Below are 21,195 nucleotides of genomic sequence, written 5' to 3'. Positions count from 1 at the left end.
TCTTACTTTCCTGGAAACACACAACCTCCCAAGTTTGAACCAGGAAGAAATTGAAGCCCTAAACAGATCAATATCAAGTCCTAATTTGAATCAGTGCTAGAAACCCATCCAACCAAAAAAGCCCTTGGCTGATGGATTCACAGCCAAACTTTACATATATATAAAGAGAAGTGCTGGTACGAATTCTTTTAAAACTATTCAAAAAAAGTTAAAGAGGAGGGACTCCTCCCATTTCATTATTGAAACAAGCATCATCCTGATACCAGAATCTGACAAAGACACAGGGAAAAAAGAAAACTGCTGGCTAGTATCCCTGATAAACATAGATGCAAAAATCCCCAACAAAACACTAGCAAATCAAATCTGACTGTATAACACAAAATTAATTCACCATAATAAAGTGGGCTATATTCTTGTGATGCAAGAGTGTTCAACATACACAAATAAATAAAGGTAATTCAGCACATAAACAAAATTAAAAACAAAACCCATAGTATTACCTCAATAGACACAGAAAAAGCATTTGATAAAATACAACATCTCTTCATGAAAAAAAACCACCCACAACTAGGCACTGAAGGAACATACCTCAAAATAATAAGTACCATCTATGACAAACCACAGGCAATATCATACGGAATGGGCAAAAAGCTGGAAGCATTCCCCTTAAGTACTGAAATAAGAGAAAGCTGTCTTACTCTCACCACTCCTCTTAAAACTAGTACTGGAAGTCCTAGCCTGAGCAATCAGGCAAGATAAAGAAATAAAAGTCATTCAAATAGGAAAACAGGGAGTCAAATTATCTTTTTTGCTGACGATATGATTCTACACCTCAAAAACACTAAAAATTCTGCCAAAAGACATTTCTACCTGATAAGAAAACTTCAGCAAAGTCTCAGGAAACAAAATCAACATACAAAAATCAGTAGCATTCTATACACCAATAATATTCAAGCTCAGAACCAAATCAAGAGCTCAATCCCATTACCATAACCATATAAAAATACCTAGGAATAAACCTAATCAAGGACGTGCAAGATCTCCATGAGGAGAACAACATAACAATGTTGCAAGAAATAGAAGATGATACAAACAAGTGAAAAAACATTTGGTCCTCATGGATGGGAAGAGTAATATCATTAAAATGTCCATTCAGCCCAAAGTAATCTAAATTGCATTGAATATGCTACTCCTATCAAACTACGAACATTATTTTTCACAGAATATAAAAAAAACTATTCCAAAATTCATATGGAATCAACAAAGAGCCCAAATAGTAAATGCAAAAAGAACAAAGAAAGAGACATCACACTACATGACTTCATACTACACTCTAAGAATATGGTAATCAAAACAGCATGGTACTGGTACAAAATAAACACATAGACCAATGGAATGGAACAGAGATCCCTAAAATAAAGCTGCTTGTCTACAACAAATTCATCTCTGAAAAAGTTGACAAAAATCAACAATGGAGAAAGGACACCATATTCAATAAATGGTGCTGGGAAAATTGGCTAATCAGATGCAAAAGAATAGTATCAGACCCCTACCTCTCAGTATATATAAAAGTAAACTCAAGATGAGTTAAATAACTAAATGTAAGACCTCAAACTAAAAATATTCTAGAAGAAAACCTAGGAAGTATTTATCTGGACACTGGATAGGAAAATAATTTATGATAAAGATCCCAAAAGCAAGTGCAACAAAATCAAAAATAAACAATTAGAATTTGAGCCAAAGAGCTCCTAAACAGTAAAAGAAACTGTAAATGGAGCAAACAGGCAACCCACAAAATACGAAAAAAAATCTCCATACTACACATCCAACAAAGGACTAATATTCAGTGTTTTTTAGCAACTTAAATAAATCACAACACAAAAACCCAACTGAAAAGTGAGCAAAGGATATGAGCAGACATTTTTCTAAAGAAGACATAGAAGCAGCCACTAAAAATAAAAAAATAAAAAATTATAACTAATCATCAGAGATGAAAATCACAACCACAAGGAGATATCATTTCACACCTGTCAGAATTGTTATTATTTAAAAGTCAAAAAATATCAGGCTTTGGTGAGGTTATGGGAGAAGGGAACACTTACACATTGTTGTTGGGATTGCAAATTAGTGCAGCCTCTGTGGAAAGCAGATTGAATATTTCTCAAAGAACTACCAATTGACCCAGTAATCCCATTACTAGGTATATATTCAAAGGAAAATAAATCATTCTATCAAAAAGACACAGGCACTCATGTTCCTTGTAGAACTATTCACAATAGCAGAGAATGGAATGAACTTAGGTGTCCATCAATGGTGGATTGGATAAAGAAAATGTGGTACGAATACATTATGGAATACTACACGACATATGAAAGAATAAAATCATGTACTGAATAGCAATATGGGTGCAGCTAGAGGCTATTATCCTAAGCAAACTAAGTAAGAAACACATGTTTCCACTTATAAGTGGGAGCTAAATCTTACATTTCCACAGACATAAACATGAGAAAAATAGACAATGGGGACTCCAAACAGAGGGAGAGAGAGATGGGGACAAGGGACAAAAAATCTTCCTTTGGGATAATATTTTCTTTATCTGGGTGACAGAATCTATAGAAGCCCAACCCTCAGCACCAGACAATACACTCTTGTAGCAAACCTACACATGTACCTCTGGATCTAAAATTTCAAAAGGAAATTAAAATAAATAAATTTCATCATAAATAAATGGTCCTACTAGATATTTACAGAAAACTTTACCCAATAGTTGAAGAATGCATATTCTTTTAATCAGTTCATGGAAAAATCTCCAGGACAGAAATATGTTAGGACACAAAACAAGTCTCAAAAATTACAAAAAATCAAATTCATGTTAGGTATCTTATCTGACCATATAAAATAAAACTAACATTATAACAAGAGTAACATTAAAAACTATACAATAAGTGTAAAGTAAACAGCATGTTCTTGAATGACCAATGAGTGAAGAAATTAATAAAATTTTAAAAATTCTTTAAAACAAATGAAAATAGAAACACAATATACCAAAATCTATGAGACACAGTACAATCGGCATTAAAAGGCAAGTTGCAATAAAGGCCTACCTCAAAAACCTAGAAAGATTTCAAATAAAAACCTGAGTGTATACCTCAGTCAACTAAAAAAAAATCCAACCACACCCAAAATTAATAGAAGAAAAGAAATAATTAAGATCAGAGCAGAACTAATTGACAAACAGTGTAAAAAAAATAGAAAAGATTAACATAAAAATGCTGGTTCTATAAAAAGAAAATGAAAATTGACAAACCATTAACTAGATTAAGAAAAAAATACCCAAATAAATAAAATCAGAAATAAACAAGGAAACTTTAAAACAGCTACCATAGAAATATGAAGAATCATTAGAAGATACTCTGAAGCACTATTTATTTCCAATAAATTTGAAAACCCAGAGAAAATTGATAAATTTTTGACTCACAACCTATCATGATTGAATGAAGAAGGAATAGAAAATCTGACAGGCCAAAAGCAAGTAACATGGTTGAATTAGTAATAAAAAGACTTTCAACAAATACAAGTTGAGGACTGTATAGCTTCACTGTTGAATTCTACTGGTTTCTACTGGTACCATTCTTTTTAAGAAGAATTAACTCATTATTATCAAACTATTATAAAAATGTGAAGCAGAAGGAATTTTTCCTAACTCATTCTACGAGGTCAGCATAACACTGTAATCAAAACCCAATCAGGACACCAGGAAATAAGGAAACTACAGGCTAGTATTCCTGACAAACATAGATGCAGAAATACTCAATAAAATACTAGAAAACTTAATTCAACAACACATCGAAAAATAATATACAATGGCTGTGTGAGATTTATCAAAGGAATGCAAGGATGATTCAAAATATGTGAATCAATAAGGTCTTATCAGTAGAATGAAAATCATGTCATCATCTTAATACAGAAAATGCTGTTGACTAAATTCAATATTCCTTCATGATAAAAATTCCTAATAAATTATGTGTAGAAGAAAAATACATCACTATACTAAAGGTCATATATGAAAAACCCACATCTAACTATTTCCTAAGTAATAGAAATCTGGGAGATTTTTCTCTAAGCAATGGAACAAGTATGTCCACTCTCACCATTCTTAATCAACACAATACTGGAATTTCTAGCCAGAGCAAATAAGCAAAAGAAAAAGAAGGGCATTTAAATTGGAAGAGAGGAAGTCAAGTTGTCCATTTTTGCAGATGACCTGATCTCATGTATAGACAATCTAGAGACTCTACACAAAATTAATATACAAAAAATTAGTGGCATTTCTATACATGAATAATGAACTAGCTGAAAAAGAAATAAAAAAGATAAACCTATTTACTGTAGCTCAAAAAAAGACCTACAAATAAATTTTGGCAAAGAAGTGAAAACCTCTACAGGAAAAAGTGCAAAATGCTGATGAAAAATATTGAAGAGGATACAAATAAATAGACATTCTGTGTTCATAAATCAGAAGAATCAATATTGTTAAAATGACACTACTACCCAAAGCAGTCTTCAGATCAATGCAATTTATATCAAAATACCAACAACATTCTTCACAGAAATGGAAAAAAATTCTAAAATTTTTACAGAATCACAAAGTCCTCAAATCACCAAAGCAGTATTGTGCAAAAAGTACAAAGCTAGAGTCATTAAACTATCATACCTCAAAATATACTATAAAGCTGTAGTAATCAAAACAGCATGATACACAGGCCAGTGAAACAGAATACAAAATCCAGAAATTAATTCACGTATTTAAAGCCAACTGTTTTTTTTACAAAGATGCCAAGAACATTCATTGTGGCAAGGTTAGTCTGTTAGATACTAGTGCCGATAAAACTGAATATACATATGCAGAATAATGAAACAGGGCTCCCATCTCTTACTTTATACAGAAATCAATTAAGAATGGGTCATAGTACTAAATGTTATACCTGAAGCAACAAAACTACTATAAGAAATCATGGGGGGAAATTTTTCAGGACATTGGTCTGGGAAAGATTTTATGAGTAAGACTTTTAAAGCACAGGCAACAAAAGCAAAAATGAATAAATGAGATTATAACAAACAAAAGCTTCTATACAGCAAACAAAATAATCAACAGGGTAAAGAGCCAGTCTACAAAATGTGAGAAAATATTTTCAAGCTACGATTCAACAGGTGGTTATTATCCAGAATATACAAGGAACTCAAACAGCTCAACAGCACAGACAAGCAATTTAATTTTAAAAAGGGGGCAAAGAGTTTGTACAGACATTGCTCAAAAGAAGACATACAAATGGCTAACAAATATATCTTTTAAATGATCAACATCACTACTTAAAAAGAGATGTGAAAATAAAAAACACCCTGAGGTGACATCTCACTCTAGTTAGAATGGCTATCATAAAAAAAAAAAAACACGCAAAAAAAATGCTGGCAAGTATGCAAAGAGAATTCTTACACACTGATGATAGTAATGTAAACTAGCACAGCCACAAAGGCAACAGTATGGACATTCCTCAATAAACTACAACGGAAAAACCTTATGATCTAGCAACCCCTGTACTGGGAATTTATCCAAAGAAAATGAAATCACAATATTGAGGAGACATCTGCACCTTGATATTTATCTTATTCCTATTCATAATAGCCAAAATATGGCATCAACCTCAGTGTTTGACAATAGATGAACAGATAAAGAAAATGTAAGATAGAAAGCAAGCAAGCAAGCAAGCAAGCAAGCAAGAAAGAAAGAAAGAAAAGAGAAAGAAAGAAAGAAAGAAAAGAATGTTCTTCCATTTGTTTGGGTCTTCTTTCATTTCGTTGAGCACTGGTTTGTAGTTCTCCTTGAAGAGGTCCTTCACGTCCCTTGTAAGTTGGATTCCTAGGTATTTTATTCTCTTTGAAGCAATTGTGAATGGGAGTTCACTCATGATTTGGCTCTCTGTTTGTCTGTTATTGGTGTATAAGAATGCTTGTGATTTTTGTACATTGATTTTGTATTCTGAGACTTTGCTGAAGTTGCTTATCAGCTTGAGGAGATTTTGGGCTGAGACAATGGGGTTTTCTAGATATACAATCATGTCATCTGCAAACAGAGACAATTTGACTTCCTCTTTTCCTAATTGAATACCCTTTATTTCTTTCTCCTGACTGATTGCTCTGGCCAGAACTTCCAACACTATGTTGAATAGGAATGGTGAGAGAGGGCAACCCTGTCTTGTGCCAGTTTTCAAAGGGAATGCTTCCAGTTTTTGCCCATTCAGTATGACGTTGGCTGTGGGTTTGTCATAAATAGCTCTTATTATTTTGAGATACGTCCCATCAATACCTAATTTATTGAGAGTTTTTAGCATGAAGGGCTGTTGAATTTTGTCGAAGGCCTTTTCTGAATCTATTGAGATAATCATGTGGTTTTTGTCTTTGGTTCTGTTTATATGCTGGATTACGTTTATTGATTTGTGTATGTTGAACCAGCCTTGCATCCCACGGATGGGAAGAATCAATATCGCGAAAATGGCCATACTGCCCAAGGTAATTTATAGATTCAATGCCATCTCCATCAATGACTTTCTTCACAGAATTGGAAAAAAACTACTTTGAAGTTCATATGGAACCAAAAAGGAGCCTGCATTGCCAAGTCAATCCTAAACCAAAAGAAAAAAGCTGGAGGCATCATGCTACCTGACTTCAAACTATACTACAAGGCTACATAACCAAAACAGCATGGTACTCTTGCCAAAACAGAGATACAGTCCAACAGAACAGAACAGAGCCCTCAGAAAAAATACCACACATCTACAAGGATCTGATATTTGACAAACCTGACAAAAGCAATGGGGAAACGATTCCATATTTAGCAAATGGTGCTGGGAAAACTGGCTAGCCATATGTAGAAAGCTGAAACAGGATCCCTTCCTTACACCTTGTACAAAAATTAATTCAAGATGGATTAAAGACTTAAATGTTAGACCTAAAATCATAAAAACCTTAGAAGAAAACCTAGGCAATGCCATTCAGGACATAGGCATGGGCAAGGACTTCATGACTAAAACACCAAAAGCAATGGCAACAAAAGTCAAAATTGACAAATGGGATCTAATTAAAGAGCTTCTGCACAGCAAAAGAAACTACCATCAGAGTGAACAGGCAACCTACAGAATGGGAGAAAATTTTGGCAATCTACTCATTTGACAAAGGGCTAATATCCAGAATCTACAATGAACTCAAACAAATTTACAAGAAAAAAACAAATAACCGCATCAACAAGTGGGCAAAGGATATGAACAGACACTTCTCAAAAGAAGACATTTATGCACCAACAGACACATGAAAAAATGCTCATCATCATTGGCCATCAGAGAAATGCAAATCAAAACCACAGTGAGATATCATCTCACACCAGTTAGAATGGTGATCATTAAAAAGTTAGGAAACAACAGGTGCTGGAGACGATGTGGAGAAATAGGAACACTTTTACACTGTTGTTGGGACTGTAAACTAGTTCAACCTTTGTGGAAGACAGTGTGGCGATTCCTCAGGGATCTAGAACTAGAAATACCATTTGACCCAGCCATCCCATTACTGGGTATATACCAAAAGGAATATAAATCATGCTGCTATAAAGACACATGCACATGTATGTTTATTGTGGCACTATTCACAATAGCAAAGACTTGGAACCAACCCAAATATCCATCAATGATAGACTGGATTAAGAAAATGTGGCACATATACATCATGGAATACTATGCAGCCATAAAAAATGATGAGTTCATGTCCTTTGTAGGGACATGGATGAAGCTGCAAACCATCATTCTCAGCAAACTATCGCAAAGACAAAAAACCAAACACTGCATGTTCTCACTCATAGGTGGAAATTGAACAATGAGAACACTTGGACACGGGAAGGGGAACATCACACACCAGGGCCTGTTGTGGGGTGGGGGGAGGGGGGAGGGATAGCATTAGGAGATATACCTGATGTAAATGACGAGTTAATGGGTGCAGCACACCAACACGGCACATGTATACATATGTAACAAACCTGCACATTGTGCACATGTACCCTAGAACTTAAAGCATAATAAAAAATATATATATAAAGAAAGAAGGAAGGAAGGAAGAAAGAAAGAAAGAAAAAAAGAAAGAAAAAAATCTGCATATTTAGAGAGATGTAGAGAATACTATTTAGCTATAATAAATAATGAAATCTTGTCATTCACAGCAACACAAATGGAATTGGACAACATTGTATTAAATGAAGTAAGCCAGGAGCAGAATGTTTTGCACCACATGTTTTCACTCATATGTAAAAGCTTAAAAAAGTTGATCTCATAAAAGTAAAAAGTAAAAAAGAGGATACTAGACTGGAAAGGGTAAGGAGAAAGGAGGAATAGGAAGAGATTTATTAAAATATACAAAATTACAGCTCAAAAAGGAGCAGCAAAATGGCAGTAGTAAGGTCTTACTTTCAATAATCACATTGAATATATATAGACTGAATTCTGCAGTTGAAAGACATAAATTTGATGGAGTGGATAAAAATAACAAGGCTCAACTATATTTTGCCTACAAGACACTCATTTCACCTGTACAGACATGCATATACTGAAAGTGAATGAGTGAAAAAAAGATAGTCATACAAATAAAAACCAAAACAAAGCAAGAGTAGCTATACTTATAACAGATAAAATAAATCTCAAGTAAAAAATATATAAAGAGACAAGGCTACTATATAACGATAAAAGGATTAATAAAAGCATATAACAATCATGAATACATACACAACCAACATCCATCAAAGCATTTAAATACATGAAGGGTACATTAATCAATCTAAAGGGAGAGATACACAGTAATACAATAACAGTAGGGAATTTCAACACCCTGCTTTCTGCAATGGACAGAATATTTACAGCAAACCAAGAAGAAAACATCACATTTAAACTGCACTCTAGACCAAATGGACCTAACAGACATTAAAAGAACATTCCATCCAACAGCTGAAGAATACACATTCTTCTACACTGGACGTGGTATTTTCTACAGGACAGATCATATGTTAGTCTACCAAAAAAGTCTTAACAAATTCAAAAAATTAAAATCATATCAAATATCATTTTTCATGAAAATGAAGTAAACGAGGAATCAACAATAGGAGGAGCTCTGAAATGCTACATATACATGGAAATTAAACAACATGCTTCTAAACAACCAATAAATTGATGAACAAATTGAAAGAAAAATTTAAAAAATTTCTAGAGACAAAAGAAAATAAAAACACAAAATACTAAAACTTATGAAATACAGCAAAAGCAGTCATTAGAAGGAGGTCTATAGCAATAGATATCTACATCAGAAAAAGAAAAAAGCTCTCAAATGAACCACCAAATGAGGGATCTCAAGGATAGAAAAGCAAGAATAGACTACATTCACAATTAGGAGAAGAAAAGATATAATAAAGATCAGAGTACAATAGAGACTTAAAAACAATACAAAAGATAAACAAAATAGCTGATTTTATGAAAAGATAAATGACATTGACAAACTTTTAGCAAGACTAACCAAGAAAAAAAGAGAGGAGTAAAATAAATAAAAGCAGAGATAAAAAAGAAGGCATTACATCTGATACCACAGAAATACAAAAGATCATAAGAAACTACTATGATATGCCAACAATATGAAAAATCTAGAAGAAATGAATAAGTTCCTAATCACAAAAACCTACCAAGGGTGGGGCAGGTTGGGAGGACGGGTGAGAGATAAAGACTACATATTGGGTACAGTATACACAACTCAGGTGACAGGTACATGAAAATCTCAGAAATCATCACTAAAGAAATTATCCATGTAACCAAAATCTGCCTGTAACCCAAAAACTATAGAAATACAAGCAATTTATCAAACCTGCCAAGATTGCATTAAGAAGTAGAAAATATGAACAAACAAATAATGAGTAATGAGATTTGAAGCCGTAATAAACTCTTCCATGAAAAGAAAGTCCAGGACATGATGGTGTCATTGCTAAATTCTAGAAAATATTTTTAAAAGAACTAATACAATTTTTCACAAACTGTTCCAAAAAAATTGAAAAGGTGGGAACTCTTTCAAACTTACTATATGAAGCCATAATTACACTGATTCCAAAACCAGAGAAAGACATAACAGCAATACAAATACTTGAGGTCAATATTCCCGATGAATTTAAATGTAGAAATTGTCAACAAAATACTAGTAAACCAAGTTTAACAGCATATTAAAAAAATTCAGTGGGATTCATATCAGAGATGCCATGATATTTCAACATATGTGAATCAATAAGCATGATACATTACATCAACAGAATCAGATAAAAATTATATGATCATTTCAATAAATGCAGATGCATTTGACAAAATTTAACACCTCTTCATAATAAAAACTCTCAACCAATTAGGTACAGAAATAACATACTTCAACATAACAAAGGCCATATATGACAAATCCACAGGCAGCAAAATGCTGAATGAGGAGTTGTTGAAAGCTTTTCCTCTAAGATCGGGAACAATGTGAAGCTCCGCACTCTTACCGGACCTACTCAACATATTACTGGAGGTCCACAAAAGACTCTGAATAACTAAAGTAATTCTGAGCAAAAGGATAAAGCTAGAGACATCACACTACTTGCCTTAAAAATATACTACAAAGCTATAGTAATCAAAACAGCATTGTATTGGCCAAAAAAAAATTAGAAAAGACAAAAAGTTCAGTGTAACCAAACAGAGATCCCAGAAATAAATTAATGCATTGACAACCAAAAGATTCAAAAAAGACGCCAAAAACACAAATTGAAGAAAGCTCGGTCTCTTCAACACATGGTGTTAGGAAAACTGAATATCCACATACAATACAATAAAGCTAGACCTCTATTTCTCACCACATACACAATTCCATTCAAAATAGACTAAAGAGTTAAATGTAAGATCTGAAACTATGAAAGTACTAGAATAATACAAGAAGAAATGCTACATAACTTCAGTCCTGGCAAGGATTTATTAGGCGAGATCTCAAAAACACAGGCAACAAAAGCAAAAATAGAATAATTACATCAAACTAAAAAATTTCTGCATGGCAAGGAAGCAATCAACAGACTAAGGAGAAAACCTACAGAATGGGAGAAAATATTTGCAAATTTTACATCTGACAAGAGATTAATATAAAGAATTTATAAGGAACTCAAACAATTCAATAGGAAAAACCTAATTTAAAAATGGGCAAAGACATTTTTCCAAGGAAGATATAGAAATGGCCAACAGTTATATGAGAAAAATGCTCAGTATCACTAACAATCAGCGAAATGCAAATAGAAGCCAAAATGAGATATCACCTCATCCCAGATAGAATGGATAGCATCAAAAAGGCAAAAAAAAAAAAAAAAAAAAAATGCTGGCAATACTGTGGAGAATAGGAAAGTTTTACAAACTGTTGTTAATGTAAATTAGTACAGGGGTTATGAAAAACAGTATGGAAGTTCCTCAAAAATTTAAAAATAGATCTATCATATGATCCAGCAATCCCACTACTGGGTATATGGCCAAATAAAATGAAATAAATATGTTGAAAAGTCATTTTGCACTTTCATGTTTATTGCAGCACTTATTCATATTATCCAAGGCATGTATTCATATTACCCAAGGCATGGAATCAACCTAAATGTCATCAACAGAGAAAAGGATAAAGAAAATGTGAGGTAGATATGCATAATGAACTCCATTCGGCCACAAAAAAAGATGAAATCCTGTCATTTTCAATAAAATAGTTGAGCCTTGAGAACATTGTGTCCAGGGAAATAAGCTAGGTATAGAAAGAAAAATACTGCATGGTATCATTCATGTGAAGAATCTAAACAAATTGATCTCAAAGGCATTGAGAATGGAATAGTGGTTACCAAAGATGGGAAAAACGGGAAGTGGAAGATGGGGAGAGGTTTTTTAATGGTAAAATGTTAAAGTTAGGTAGGAGGAATAAGTTGCTGTATAGTAGGGTGACTATAGCTGACAATAATGTATCTTTCAAAAAGCTAGAAGAGAGGATTTTGAATGTACTCACAATAAAGAAATGATAAATGTGTAAGGTGATCAATATGCTAATAACCATTATTTGATCATTACACAGTGTATACATGTACTGAAACATCACATTGTATTCCATAAATATGTACAATTATATGTGTATGTGTGTTTATGTGTGCATGTGTATGATCCCATCAGATTTTTTATATGACACCTACAAACCTAGCAAATGTGTGGTTTTCCTCAAGTTTCTGTTTGTGTAATTAATGTATCTTTTCTCTAGTTTACAGACTGGGGAAACAATACATATATTAATTATATATATTAATACTTTTTTATATAAGTGTGTATGTATATGTGTGTGTGTATATATACATAGACACACACACTGGAAGTTACATATATATGTGTGTGTATATATATGAAGTTACATATGTGTGTGCGTGTATATATATAGGAAATTACATATATAGGTATTTGTGTATGTATATATATAACTTTCAGGCCATTTCCCAGATTCTAGTAATATTTATTTTGTGTGACTTTGCTATACTCAGGCATACTTTGTCTTATCACATGGCTTTCTGTCTATCAAGGAATACTAGCATCATGCGGAATTTTTTAAAGATGTCCAAGCTATATCACAAATGCTTGAATTCAGAATCTCTAAAGTAGGTTTATAATTATATTTGTTGAAAATATATTTTTACACTTGACTCTGATACAAAAAAAATTTAAATCAATTAAGAATAAGAAACTACAACCTCTAGCATTCATTACAGTAGAGTTGTTCCTACTAGAAAATGCAATATTTAAATATTTGATCTCATTTTCCCTATTTCTTGCCTGGCTTGTAGAGATCTGGAAGATATCTTTTTCTGCATGATGAACCAACAAACAAGTATGCAAGAGAGTGACACAGATTTTATTTCTCCCAGAGAATAGACAGATGCAATGAAGACACACCTTATCAATGGATTTTGTTTCTCAAGTCAAAGTCAGCTTTTCTTAAACCATTTCCTTATGCAAGAAGATGGGGAGCTGAATGTGGAAAAATGCTATTCAAACAAATAATTTGATAATTGCCAATGAAGAGTGTTCCTTCTTCTCACTACAGATGAAATACAAGAGATGTATCTAAGACCAGAGCTTTTACTTTCTCTAACTGGAGTGAAATTAAAATTGATGGATATTTTATTTTTATTTTTATTTTTTCTTCTTTTTTTTCTTGTGATTGTCTTTTTTATTTTAGCCATTTAAGTACATCAAAAAAAGGAAACACTTCCTCAAAGTGAATAAAAATGGAATCAAAAATCAAAAAAAAAAAATTTCCATAGGCCTAGCAGAAACTTAACACATGCTATAATATGTTGCCTAACAATTATACCTTGCAAATATTTGACTATTTCTATTTTTTCAATAGTATCTTAATGGGAGGTTGGAAGAAAATACATCAAGGTGGCTAGCAAACATAATTTCAAATTATAAAGTAATAACATTTATAATTTCTGAGTAATGTACAATTTAACATGAAAAATAGATATCATTATAGCATAAATCCAGGCTAGATTTTAGGCCTAAGTAAAATGTCTCAATGGTTTTGTTTTGTTTTAAAAAAAGGCATAAGGTTTTCTCCTTATTTAGGCTATTAATCTATCTCCACCTTTTTACTTCCACTTGTATTCTAGTCATTGGTTTTATTAAGAGTTACAACTACCTGAGCAAGTACTTTTTCTTCTATCACATATTAACTATTCCTCTCACTTCAAATTTTTATAAATTATATATTCTAAACTACAAATGCTTGTGTAGCTATGTCCTAACCATGGGTACCATTTTTTATAGTTTGTTTCATTATAAATTCATAGGCTTATTCATTGTTGCATCATAAGTGAAGAATGTGGGAATTCTCAGTGAAAAGACCCAGAACACCACAAAAATAACGTCTTATGGAATCAATACATTAGTTGGAAACAGCAGCAAAATTATTTTTTTCCTCATCTTAATTACATGCTTTACTGTTCTTCAGCAGAAGGTACAAAATGTTCACTGTCATTTAAGAATTCTAAGTTTGCTTCATCCATTACTTGTCTTTCATTTTCTGATACTTTCGTATCCTTTCCATGGAATTTTTTCTTTACAACAAAAATAAATACAGTAAGTAAAACAAGTACTGGGAATAATAGGGCTACCTTCAAGCCAAAGAAGGCTCTTCTGTGAAAAGAGAATAAAGAAAATAGATTATTAAATTGTGTAAAATATTTTACATTTTTTTCTCCCCAGTATGCAGACCTTAAAAGAAAAAAAAAAGAAGTTATACATACAAATATTAAGAAAGCAATTCTGTTTATTCTTTTCATTGGGGAATAAAAAACTTTCCTTTTTTTTTTTTTTTTTTAATACAAAGCTACAGAAACCAAACTCCGGCTTTCTCTAGCCTTCCTCTGGGATGGAGAAAAATATACATCTCCAGCCCCCTCAAACCCTCTCATTCTACGTAAGGGCAGGAGAGAGAAACTGAGAAGCAAGTTCGAAGTTCATAATCCACAGGTACAGGCTCGCTAAAAGATTGAGACCTTATCATAGAACTGTTGAATGCTACTTTTTCTCCAGCACCTTACACCACATTAATAAACCCTTAAATACAGCCGTTCCTTTTACCCGGTACATTTTGTCTGGCTGTCAAGAAAAAATTGCAAGTCTCATACTAAAAGGCAATAAACACAGTCTGAAAAGAATAAGACTTAAAGCCAGATCCAGGTATATAAGGGACGCTGGAATTATCAAAATGGGAATTTAAAACAACTATTATTAATTTGCTAAGGGCTCTAATGAATAATGTAGAGAGCATGCAAGAACAGGGGAGCAATGTAAGTAAGGAGATAACAATTCTAAGAGCCAAAAAGAATCACTAAAGATTAAAAAATACTGTAACAGATATGACAAATACCTTAATTTTTTTATTGTTAGGTAGATTACAGCTGAGGAAACTATCTCTAAGTATATCCCAATACAAACCTCCAAAATTAAAAGCAAAGAAAAGTAAGACTAGAGGAAAAAAAAAAAGGATAGCCAAGAACTTTGTGATAACTACGTGTGTATAATGGAAATACTTGAAAGGGAGAAAGAAAGGAACAAAATAAATATTTGAACTAAAAAGCACTGAAAATTTTTCTTGAATGAATGTCAGACACTAAACTACAGACCCAGGAAGCTCAGAAAACACCAAGAAGGAAAATTGCCAGAAAAATTATGCATAGGTTTGTTATTTTCAGACTGTAGAAAATCAAAGATGAAGAAAACATCCTGTAAGAAGCCAGAAAAAAAAACAAACCTTATGTATAGAGGAGCAAAAGATTACATCAGACTTCTCTTCAGAAACCATGCACTCCAGAAGAGAGTGGACTGAAATATTCAAAGTGTTGAGAGAAAAACACCTCCAACTTAAAATTCTGTACCCTGTGCAATTATCTCTCAAAAGTCAAGTTGAAATAAAGACATCGTCGGAGGGCAGCCAAGATGGCCGAATAGGAACAGCTCCAGTCTACAGCTCCCAGCATGAGCGACGCAGAAGATGGGTGATTTCTGCATTTCCATCTGAGGTACCGGGTTCATCTCACTAGGGAGTGCCAGACAGTGGGCGCAGGCCAGTGGGTGCAGCGCACTGTGCGCGAGCCAAAGCAGGGTGAGGCATTGCCTCACTCGGGAAGGGCAAGGGATCAGGGAGCTCCCTTTCCTAGTCAAAGAAAGGGGTGACAGACGGCACCTGGAAAATCGGGTCACTCCCACCCTAATACTGCACTTTTCTGACGGGCTTAAAAAACGGCGCACCAGGAGATTATATCCCGCACCTGGCTCAGAGGGTCCTACACCCACGGAGTCTCCCTGATTGCTAGCACAGCACTCTGAGATCAAACTGCAAGGCGGCAGCGAGGCTGGAGGAGGGGCGCCCGCCATTGCCCAGGCTTGCTTAGGTAAACAAAGCAGCTGGGAAGCTCGAACTGGGTGGAGCCCACCACAGCTCAAGGAGGCCTACTTGCCTCTGTAGGCTCCACCTCTGGGATCAGGGCACAGACAAACAAAAAGACAGCAGTAACCTCTGCAGACTTAAATGTCCCTGCTTTGAAGAGAGGAGTGGTTCTCCCAGCATGCAGCTGGAGATCTGAGAACGGGCAGACTGCCTCCTCAAGTGGGTCCCTGACCGCTGACCCCTGAGCAGCCTAACTGGGAGGCACCCCCTGTAGGGGCAGACTGACACCTCACACGGCCGGGTACTCCTCTGAGACAAAACTTCCAGAGGAACGATCAGACAGCAGCATTCTCGGTTCATGAAAATCCGCTCTTCTGCAGCCACCGCTGCTGATACCCAGGCAAACAGGGTCTGGAGTGGACCTCTAGCAAACTCCAACAGACCTGCAGCTGAGGGTCCTGTCTGTTAGAAGGAAAACTAACAAACAGAAAGGACATCCACACCAAAAACCCACCTGTACATCACCATCATCAAAGACCAAAAGTAGATAAAACCACAAAGATGGGGAAAAAACAGAGCAGAAAAACTGGAAACTCTAAAAAGCAGAGCGCCAATCCTCCTCCAAAGGAACGCAGTTCCTCACCAGCAACGGAACAAAGCTGGATGGAGAATGACTTTGACGAGTTGAGAGAAGAAGGCTTCAGACGATCAAACTACTCTGAGCTACAGGAGGAAATTCAAACCAAAGGCAAAGAAGTTGAAAACTTTGAAAAAAATTTAGACGAATGTATAACTAGAATAACCAATACAGAGAAGTGCTTAAAGGAGCTGATGGAGCTGAAAGCCAAGGCTCGAGAACTACATGAAGAATGCAGAAGCCTCAGGAGCTGATGCTATCAACTGGAAAAAAGGGTATCAGTGATGGAAGATGAAATGAATGAAATGAAGCGAGAAGGGAAGTTTAGAGAAAAAAGAATAAAAAGAAACGAACAAAGCCTCCAAGAAATATGGGACTATGTGAAAAGACCAAATCTACGTCTGATTGGTGTACCTGAAAGTGACGGGGAGAATGGAACCAAGTTGGAAAACACTCTGCAAGATATTATCCAGGAGAACTTCCCCAATCTAGCAAGGCAGGCCAACATTCAGATTCAGGAAATACAGAGAACGCCACAAAGATAATCCTCGAGAAGAGCAACTCCAAGACACATAATTGGCAGATTCACCAAAGTTGAAATGAAGGAAAAAATGTTAAAGGCAGCCAGAGAGAAAGGTCAGGTTACCCACAAAGGGAAGCCCATCAGACTAACAGCTGATCTCTCAGCAGAAACTCTACAAGCCAGAAGAGCATGGGGGCCAATATTCAACATTCTTAAAGAAAAGAATTTTCAACCCAGAATTTCATATCCAGCCAAACTAAGCTTCATAAGTGAAGGAGAAATAAAATACTTTACAGAGAAGCAAATGCTGAGAGATTTTGTCACCACCAGGCCTGCCCTAAAAGAGCTCCTGAAGGAAGCACTAAACATGGAAAGGAACAACCGGTACCAGCCACTGAAAAATCATGGCAAATTGTAAAGACCATTGAGGCTAGGAAGAAACTGCATCAACTAATGAGTGAAATAACCAGCTAACATCATAATGACAGGATCAAATTCACACATAACAATATTAACTTTAAATGTAAATGGACTAAATGCTCCAATTAAAAGACACAGACTGGCCAATTGGATAAAGAGTCAAGACCAATCAGTGTGCTGTATTCAGGAAACCCATCTCACATGCAGAGACACACATAGGCTCAAAATAAAAGGATGGAGGAAGATCTACCAAGCAAATGGAAAACAAAAAAAGGCAGGGGTTACAATCCTAGTCTCTGATAAAACAGACTTTAAACCAACAAAGATCAAAAGAGACAAAGAAGGCCATTACCTAATGGTAAAGGGATCAATTCAACAAGAAGAGCTAACTATCCTAAATATATATGCACCCAATACAGGAGCACCCAGATTCATAAAGCAAGTCCTGAGTGACCTACAAAGAGACTTAGACTCCCACACAATAATGATGGGAGACTTTAACACCCCACTGTCAACATTAGACAGATCAACGAGACAGAAAGTTAACAAGGATACCCAGGAATTGAACTCAGCTCTGCACCAAGCGAACCTAATAGACATCTACAGAACTCTCCACCCCAAATCGACAGAATACACATTTTTTTCAGCACCACACCACACCTATTCCAAAATTGACCACATAGTTGGAAGTAAAGCACTCCTCAGCAAATGGAAAAGAACAGAAATTATAACAAACTGTCTCTCAGACCACAGTGCAATCAAACTAGAACTGAGGATTAAGAAACTCACTCAAAACCGCTCAACTACATGGAAACTGAACAACCTGTTCCTGAATGACTACTGGGTACATAACGAAATGAAGGCAGAAATAAAGATGTTCTTTGAAACCAAGGAGAACAAAGACACAACATACCAGAATCTCTGGGACACATTCAAAGCAGTGTGTAGAAGGAAATTTATAGCACTAAATGCCCACAAGAGATAGCAGGAAAGATCCAAAATTGACACCCTAACATCACAATTAAAAGAACTAGAAAAGCAAGAGCAAACACATTCAAAAGCTAGCAGAAGGCAAGAAATAACTAAAATCAAAGCAGAACTGAAGGAAATAGAGACACAAAAATCCCTTCAAAAAATTAATGAATCCAGGAACTGGTTTTTTGAAAGGATCAACAAAATTAATAGACTGCTAGCAAGACTAATAAAGAAGAAAAGAGAGAAGAATCAAATAGACACAATAAAAAATGATAAAGGAGATCTCACCACTGATCCCACAGAAATACAAACTACCATCAGAGAATACTATAAACACCTCTACGCAAATAAACTAGAAAATCTAGAAGAAATGGATAAATTCCTTGACACATACACTCTCCCAAAACTAAACCAGGAAGAAGTTGAATCTCTGAATAGACCAATAACAGGCTCTGAAATTGTGGCAATAATCAATAGCTTAGCAACCAAAAAGAGTCCAGGACCAGATGGATTCACAGCCGAATTCTACCAGAGGTACAAGGAGGAACTGGTACCATTCCTTCTGAAACTATTCCAATCAATAGAAAAAGAGGGAATCCTCCCTAACTCATTTTATGAGGCCAGCATCATCCTGATACCAAAGCCAGGCAGAGACACAACCAAAAAAGAGAATTTTAGACCAATATCCTTGATGAACATTGATGCAAAAATCCTCAATAAAATACTGGCAAACCAAATCCAGCAGCACATCAAAAACTTATCCACCATGATCAAGTGGGCTTCATCCCTGGGATGCAAGGCTGGTTCAATATACGCAAATCAATAAATGTAATCCAGCATATAAACAGAACCAAAGACAAAAACCACACGATTATCTCAATAGATGCAGAAAAGGCCTTTGACAAAATTCAACAACGCTTCATGCTAAAAACTCTCAATAAATTAGGTATTGATGGGACGTATCTAAAAATAATAAGAGCTATCTATGACAAACCCACAGCCAATATCATACTGAATGGGCAAAAACTGGAAGCATTCCCTTTGAAAACTGGCACAAAACAGGGATGCCCTCTCTCACCGCTCCTATTCAACATAGTGTTGGAAGTTCTGGCCAGGGCAATCAGGCAGGAGAAGGCAATAAAGGGTATTCAATTAGGAAAATAGGAAGTCAAATTGTCCCTGTTTGCAGATGATATGATTGTATATCTAGAAAACCCCATTGTCTCAGCCCAACATCTCCTCAAGCTGATAAGCAACTTCAGCAAAGTCTCAGGATACAAAATCAATGTACAAAAATCACAAGCATTCTTATACACCAATAACAGACAAACAGAGAGCCAAATCATGAGTGAACTCCCATTCACAATTGCTTCAAAGAGAATAAAATACCTAGGAATCCAACTTACAAGGGATGTGAAGGACCTCTTCAAGGAGAACTACAAACCACTGCTCAATGAAATACAAGTGGATACAAACAAATGGAAGAACATTCCATGCTTATGGGTAGGAAGAATCAATATCGTGAAAATGGCCATACTGCCCCAGGTAATTTATAGATTCAATGCCATCCCCATCAAGCTACCAATGACTTTCTTCACAGAATTGGAAAAAACTACTTTAAAGTTCATATGGAACCAAAAAAGAGCCCGCATACCAAGTCAATCCTAAGCCAAAAGAACAAAGCTGGAGGCATCACCCTACCTGACTTCAAACACTACAAGGCTACAGTAACCAAAACAGCATGGTACTGGTACCAAAACAGAGATATAGACCAATGGAACAGATCATGAGTAATAAAGATATGTCAATATGGGTTGTCAATTGTAACAAATCTACCACCCTGATGGGAGATGTTGATAACGGGCAAGGCTATGCATGTGTGGGAGCAGGCAGGATATGGGAAATCTCTGTGCTTTCTCCTCAATTGTACTGCGATTCTAAAACTATTCTAAAAAATAAAGTCCTTTAATAATCATAAGATAACCATTTAACTGTGTATTAATTGGCAAATAACTGCTCTTTTAAAAATGTCCACTTTAAACAATCCAGCAGTGAACACAGATGACTACAATAAAAGTAGTAAGGGCCATGTGTCAGCTACAATATGCCAGGAGAGTTGTAAAGAGGGATGGTTATTTCTAGCTGGCTGAAGTGGTGCAAACTTTTGAAGAAAGGGTGTATGAGATAAGCTTGAAGCATGCACTGGATGTCAGAAGCCTAACACTTGCCTTAATTGGCTAAAATCAAGGTATTGATAGAGCTGCATCTTTTTATTTTATTATTTATTTATTTTTGAGATGGAGTCTCACTCTGTTGCCCATGCTAGAGTACAGTGGCAAGATCTTGGCTCACTGCTACGTCCACCTCCCAGGTTCCCGTGATTCTCCTACCTCAGCATCCTGAGTAGTTGGGATTACAGGCACCTGCCACCATGCCAGGCTAATTTTTGTATTTTTTAGTAGAGACGGGGTCTCACCATGTTGGCCAAGCTGGTCTCTAACTCCTGACCTCAAGTGATCCACCTTCCTTGGCCTCTCAAAGTGCTGGGATTACAGGTATAAGCCACCGCGCCTAGCCCTGCATT

The 21,195-nt window shown here is 35.4% G+C and overlaps 1 protein-coding gene across 1 annotated transcript in view; it reads right to left on the bottom strand.

Moving 5' to 3' along the window:
- Positions 1-13,128: 13,128 nt before the first annotated feature.
- LOC134756555 (putative solute carrier organic anion transporter family member 1B7) overlaps positions 13,129-21,195 on the bottom strand; it is a 128,196-nt gene continuing 120,129 nt past the window's right edge. The window contains 1 exon segment of the mRNA XM_063693846.1: positions 13,129-14,300. Within this exon segment, the coding sequence (XP_063549916.1) occupies positions 14,102-14,300 (199 nt within the window). The 3' untranslated portion in view covers positions 13,129-14,101.

The sequence above is a fragment of the Gorilla gorilla genome, chromosome 10 (assembly GCF_029281585.2).
Source record: "Gorilla gorilla gorilla isolate KB3781 chromosome 10, NHGRI_mGorGor1-v2.1_pri, whole genome shotgun sequence".
NCBI lineage: Eukaryota > Metazoa > Chordata > Mammalia > Primates > Hominidae > Gorilla > Gorilla gorilla.
This window is presented reverse-complemented; position numbering and strand designations above follow the sequence as displayed.